The sequence below is a fragment of the Oncorhynchus masou genome, chromosome 26, assembly GCF_036934945.1.
Source record: "Oncorhynchus masou masou isolate Uvic2021 chromosome 26, UVic_Omas_1.1, whole genome shotgun sequence".
NCBI lineage: Eukaryota > Metazoa > Chordata > Actinopteri > Salmoniformes > Salmonidae > Oncorhynchus > Oncorhynchus masou.
In genome coordinates this window covers 10096133-10102298 of record NC_088237.1, presented here as the reverse complement: position 1 = coordinate 10102298, position 6166 = coordinate 10096133, and the positions used below count along the sequence as shown (strand labels likewise).

Here is a 6166-nt window from a genome sequence, read left to right as displayed (position 1 = left end):
CACACACACACACACACACACACACACACACACAACACACACAAACACGTACTGCATAAAGTGCTTGTTAATTATACATATGAGAAGTCAGTCTAGCCTGTTTATTAACCTCCTAGTTTAACCTCTTCATTACCGTGACATGAATTTATGACATGATACATGTAGCAATGTAATATAGCATTATTTAAAAATCACATTCTACATGTACTGGATTTGATTGTTGTTACACTTGGCTTCTGAATTTGTGTTGGGTGTAGGTCTAGTGCATAGGGACATATAGCTGCCTATAGGCTTAGTCGAATTAATTAATTAATCTATATAGGTGGGCTATAAGCTAAACGCATATTATGCAGAAATGGGAATCTAATGCACTGGGTCTCAGAAAGAGTGATCCGGTCGCACTCTCTCCCAATGTACGCTATAATGACTGATGAAGGCAACGAGGGATTTGTGATGCTGCACCCATTGAGCAGATTGCCGTGAGAGACTATAGTGCCGCAACAAGAGAAGACGCGTCTTGGATCACAAATCGGATCAGTGCGCATGCTCCGTCCGTTCCGTTTACTGTATATTCACTGTGGTAAAAGGGCTGGCAGGCAACAAACCAAGCTTCTTTTTTTTTACAGCAAAGTGGCTTCTACAATGTAAATAAGCTCCAGGGAAACCAAAAGGAATATCAACAGGTACGCTTTTAATTTATATCTTAGCAGTCCTTTCGAATTTTATTGGCCTGGTTACTGTGGCTTTGGATTCCAGTCAATTCATAGCGGGTACTTGGAAATTCTTCTGCCTAATGGACGTGCGGATTCGCTACACGGTAATGTTCAATCCAACAGTGAACGGTGAGAAATATATATTGTAGTCGAATGAATTCCAACAAAAATGCATGGGAACCGCTCGCATAGCGCTCACCCGAAGGTTAGATAATGCTTAAAAGCGCATCTCCGCTATAATGACAGAATTCGGAAAATACAGTCCGTCACGAATAGCCTTTGTTTGATATTATCTTTTTTTTTATGTATAAACGAATATGCCATGTTTTTGCATAGCTATCTAGTATTGAATTGTTTATTTCATTCGTGATTTATTTGCATCGAAATGCAGAATTGGATTTATCATCTCATTGTTATAAACATCAATAAACAATTCATAGGGTAACAAATATAATTTTGACTAGACGGTGTTCTTTGTTAATATGGTTGTGAGATTCGATAGTCTATCGCCTAAAATCAAAGCTGAGCTGGGAAATAGATAAAAGCCCAGGTCAATAAACCGCCTTAATCAGGTGAATAGCTTTATTATAACGTTTACCGTGTAATTCCAGTCCACCGTTAATCAGACAAAAACATGGATGCTTTTAATTCTGTATGCAACATCCGTTCATTTTCAACAAAGCGTGAAGGCACATGCTGAGTTTATTGTTAGCATACCCTGGTCAGATCAATTCTGCAGGGTCTTTGGGTGTGATCAACAGCTTTCTTGCAGCATAATGTTAAACACGTTTTACGACATAATAAAAATGACCAAACATCGAACGGAACCCTTTTGTTTACCCCCTTTCTTCCCAGACATAAGATGATATTCATTCCCCTTTAATAGTGACTTTAAACGTTGTCGTAGCATAACATTACTTGTATTTTCTCTAATGTTCTGTCATTTCTAAAAGGGCGGCCCATAAAAGAAAGTCTATTATTGTAACCAGGATTAATGATTGTGTCTTATTAAGCTCATCTGTAGACAAACTATTCCAGCTAGGGCACTGCTCTGCACTGATTGCATACCATTATAAATGCAATGAGCAATTCGACTGAAAATGGAAAATAAATTACAAAGGGGAAATGGTAGTTTATCACACACCCAGATACAAGCTAAAGGGTGCGATGCAATGTAAAAACAGTATGAGTGAATCCTGATCAGTGGCTGGTATTTTTCAGGTATTTTTAGGTGTGATGAGACAAAAGAACAAAGGATGCCGTAGAAGAGAGGCTGCTTACAAGCCGGGAATCTGCTTCAAAACACAACAAATGGATCTATCACCTCCCCCTGCCGCCTCCAGATAATGATACTTGGCTGAAGCTACTACATCTTTATGATCCCTCCTCCATCTATGGCGAACTATAGCCATGCAGGGGACCACAACATCTTGCAGAATGTCTCTCCTCTCGCCACATTTCTCAAACTGACATCCCTGGGTTTTATCATTGGAGTCGGCGTCGTTGGCAACCTCCTGATCTCCATCCTACTGGTCAAAGACAAGAGCCTGCACCGCGCACCGTACTACTTCCTGCTGGACCTGTGCGCCTCGGACATCCTGCGCTCCGCCATCTGCTTCCCCTTCGTCTTCACCTCTGTCAAGAATGGTTCCACTTGGACGTACGGCACGCTTACATGCAAAGTGATAGCCTTCCTGGGGGTGCTGTCCTGCTTTCACACAGCGTTCATGCTCTTCTGTGTGAGTGTGACACGCTACCTGGCCATAGCCCACCACCGCTTCTACACCAAGAGGCTCACCTTCTGGACGTGTTTGGCAGTCATCTGCATGGTGTGGACGTTGTCGGTGGCCATGGCCTTTCCCCCGGTGCTGGACGTAGGGACGTACTCCTTCATAAGGGAGGAGGACCAGTGTACGTTCCAGCACCGCTCGTTCAGAGCCAACGACTCCCTGGGCTTCATGCTGCTCCTCGCCCTGATCCTCCTGGCCACCCAGCTTGTCTACCTCAAGCTAATCTTCTTCGTCCACGACCGCCGGAAGATGAAACCAGTTCAGTTCGTGCCTGCCGTCAGCCAGAACTGGACCTTCCATGGTCCCGGGGCCAGCGGCCAGGCAGCGGCTAACTGGCTGGCGGGGTTTGGCAGGGGCCCCACCCCGCCTACCCTGCTGGGCATCAGGCAGAACAGCAATGCAGCGGGCCGGCGACGCCTGCTGGTGCTGGACGAGTTTAAGACTGAAAAGAGGATAAGTAGGATGTTCTACATCATGACCTTCTTCTTCCTCACGCTGTGGGGCCCCTACCTAGTGGCCTGCTATTGGAGGGTGTTTGCCAGGGGCCCCGCAGTCCCAGGGGGGTACCTGACCGCGGCGGTGTGGATGAGCTTCGCCCAGGCAGGAGTCAACCCCTTCATCTGCATCTTCTCCAACAGGGAGCTCCGGCGCTGCTTCAGCACCACTCTCCTTTACTGCAGAAAGTCCAGGTTACCTAGGGAACCCTACTGCGTTATATGAAGGCTTGGGTTGTTTTTTCCCTTCCGTTTCTCCACTGATTGATCTCAATTTGGGTTTGGTCCCGTTGTACAGCTCTCTTTCTCTTCATCCTCCAGTTTCTCCTCCTCCTCCTTCCCTCTCTTCTGAGGCAGAAGTTGGACTGTCAATCACTCCCTTGGTTCTGTGATTGAACATCAAACATGGAGGTTGAAGGGAATGAAATAAGCAGGTAGCTGAGAACCCCTCCTATGTTTATGTTCTAGTAAACAACTGCTGTGGAAGGTTATTTAGAAGCAGAGAAGATGAAGAAAAAAGAATCATTGGTGAAACTACAAAAACAAAGGACTGAGCCCTTGCTTTGGATATTTTGAAGATAATTCTTTGAGGTAAAAGATGTTGGTGAAAAAACCCCACAGAAAACTAAGAAACAATTTCCTCTAAAGAGTCACTGGAATTGTTTTACATTTAAAAGTTGCACTAAAAAGAAGATGTAAAGATGCTTTTTTTGATCAACGGTTGCATTGCAAGGTGCAAGGACAACTTGTTTCCCCCCTAACTAAACAATGAATGCTTTACTTTGCAACAGACATCCCATTCGCTTTATGTAAAGCAAAACAATGTTCGGTGACTAACTGTTGGAATACACCATCACAAGAGGATTAAATTGGTTTTAATGTAAGTGATATCTTTTTCATTTTGGGGGGTGAGGGGGGGGGGGCTTAATGAAGGGAATAATGATGTGTGGTTTTGAAGTTGCAACTTGAATCTAGAAATTATTTCTTGTAGTTTTACGATCCATGTGTCCCTATTGTCTGGAATAGTTCTTTTTCTGAATCTGCTCACATTTGACACAAAAAAAAACAAATGATGTTTGGATAAAAACTTGTTTTTTGAGAACAAACAAACCTTAAGAAAGACAGTGAAGAAAAACTTAAATGTGTCACATCCATGTTACCTAAACACTGAAATATTGTTACAGTATTGCTGAAGCCACTCCAGGTGTTTTTGCCTTAATGGTTCTGATATTGTTCTGTTTTTCAGTTGTTTTGGATTTTCTCATCCACTCCTGAGAAGTCCTTGACTCTTTTGACATCAATGTCAAGTGCATGTTCATTTTAAAAAGCTGGTCCACACTCGTAAGCATCACGGGTCATACACTCAGCAGAGCAGCCCATTTTGTATTCTGCCAAGGTTTGCTATGTACACCCCACAGAGTGCTCAGAGCACAGGGAGTGTGTGTGTGTGTGTTTGTGTGTGAATCTTCAGACAGCTGTCACTTCAAGACCAGAGCCTTATTATGAAATCTTGCACAATTTGTAAAAAGTGTTGAAGGAAAAAACTTTTAAGGCACACCGTCTTGTTAATTTATACTTTCCCTACATTTGCTCTCTACTGATTGTTTTCAATAACTTACTTTTTCTCTTGTGGCCATTTTAATATTTATTCTGTATTCTTTTTTGTATATTATAGATAGATTGTGTGTAAGTATGTGAGTCTTTCATTTTGAAGTCCCGAATGTGAGTACAGTTTAAATTACGATTGCATTCGCTGAAAGTTAACTGTGTAATCTGTTGAAAATAAAATTTTACATTTTGCAAACTTGTTTTTATTTCCTTTCACTGACAGAAATTTCATGTTCAATCCGGCCTTCAAGGTTTGACCAAGTCAAGAGATTTGATCACTGTTCAGAAATCCCAAACTAATCTGATGTTTTATAACGCTCTTGGTTAGATTTTTCTTGATTCCATCCGATAATCTATGTTGTATCAAAAGAAATAAACTATAAATCCTCTTCCCTAGTTGCAGTTCCATAGTACTTCCCCAATACAGTGGGTATCATAAGTATTCACCCCCTTCATTTCTCGCATTTTATTGTCACAAAGTGGGATTCAATTAGATTTAATTATATATTTCTTTGTAAATGATCTGTTTAATGTCAAAATGAAGAAAAAAAGTGAAACATTAATATACCTTAATTAAATAAGTATTCACCCCCCTGTGTTACAAGTTTCAAACATATTACAAGCACCTTTACCAGCGATTACAGCTGTGAGGCTTCTTGGGTTAGTCTCTAAGAGCATTGCACACCTGGATTGTGCAATATTTCCCCATTGTTCTTTTCAAAATGCTTCAAGCTCTGACAGATTTTGGGGGACATGGCTAGACAGCAATTTTCAAGTCTCCCCATAGATTTTCAAGCAGGTTTAAGTCAAAACTGTAATTTGGCCACTCAGGAGCATTCACTGTCTTCTTGGTAAGCAACTCTAGTGTATTGTGAAATAACTACAATGTTGCAATTGAACGCTGTAGCTGTTTTAAAATCACCAATCGGGGGCGGACTGGTATCAGAAATCGGCCCTGACATATCTAACACACTGGATATTTTTTTTCCTTCAGGCCCCCATTATTAGCCAGATAATGATTATTTTGTACAAAACCCCCAAGTTAGACAGGTCCACTGGGCTAACAAGGGACAAGCCCATCTGGCATTTGCCCAAAATACCAGATGGGCTTGGTGACCAGTCTGCCCCGGCCACCAATGGCCTCATGGTGGCATTCCTTCCTATTTCCTTCCTGTGCTGCAGCTCAGTTCAGAAGGAAGAGTGTATATTTTTGTATCTGGGTGGTTTAATACATCATCCACAGCATAATTATTAACTGGACCATGCTTAATGAGATATCCAATGTCTGAGGGTGTCACGACTTCCGCCGAAGTTGGTTCCTCTCCTTGGTCGGGCGGTGTTCGGCGGCCGACGTCACCGACCTTCTAGCCATCGCTGATCCATTTTTCATTTTCCATTGGTTTTGTCTTGTCTTCCATCACACCTGGTTTCAATCCCATCACTTATATGTTGTGTATTTAACCCTCTGTTTCTCCTCATGTCTTTGTTGGTGATTGTTTGTTGTATGTTTAGTGCAAGTCATGTTCTGGTGTGCGACGGGTTTTGTACCCTATCATACTAT

At 42.2% G+C, this 6166-nt stretch overlaps 1 protein-coding gene across 3 annotated transcripts; it reads left to right on the top strand.

Annotated features, from left to right (window-relative positions):
• Positions 1–561: 561 nt before the first annotated feature.
• Positions 562–4801, top strand: LOC135514767 (probable G protein-coupled receptor 85). Of its 3 annotated transcripts, none has more exons than XM_064938335.1 (3): positions 562–683; positions 1935–3877; positions 4244–4801. In XM_064938335.1, exon 2 carries the CDS (start codon positions 2090–2092, stop codon positions 3221–3223), a length of 1134 nt encoding a protein of 377 aa, XP_064794407.1. In that variant the 5' UTR covers positions 562–683; positions 1935–2089; the 3' UTR covers positions 3224–3877; positions 4244–4801. The 3 variants fall into 3 exon arrangements, with proteins under 3 accessions (XP_064794407.1, XP_064794408.1, XP_064794410.1); XM_064938336.1 differs by having other exon boundaries at positions 562–817; XM_064938338.1 differs by having other exon boundaries at positions 562–842.
• The last annotated feature ends 1365 nt before the right edge of the window (positions 4802–6166 follow it).

Bases quoted from the DNA above. Each gene is read 5' to 3' on its own strand.
- LOC135514767 (XM_064938335.1), top strand. From the start codon at position 2,090: ATGATCCCTCCTCCATCTATGGCGAACTATAGCCATGCAGGGGACCAC.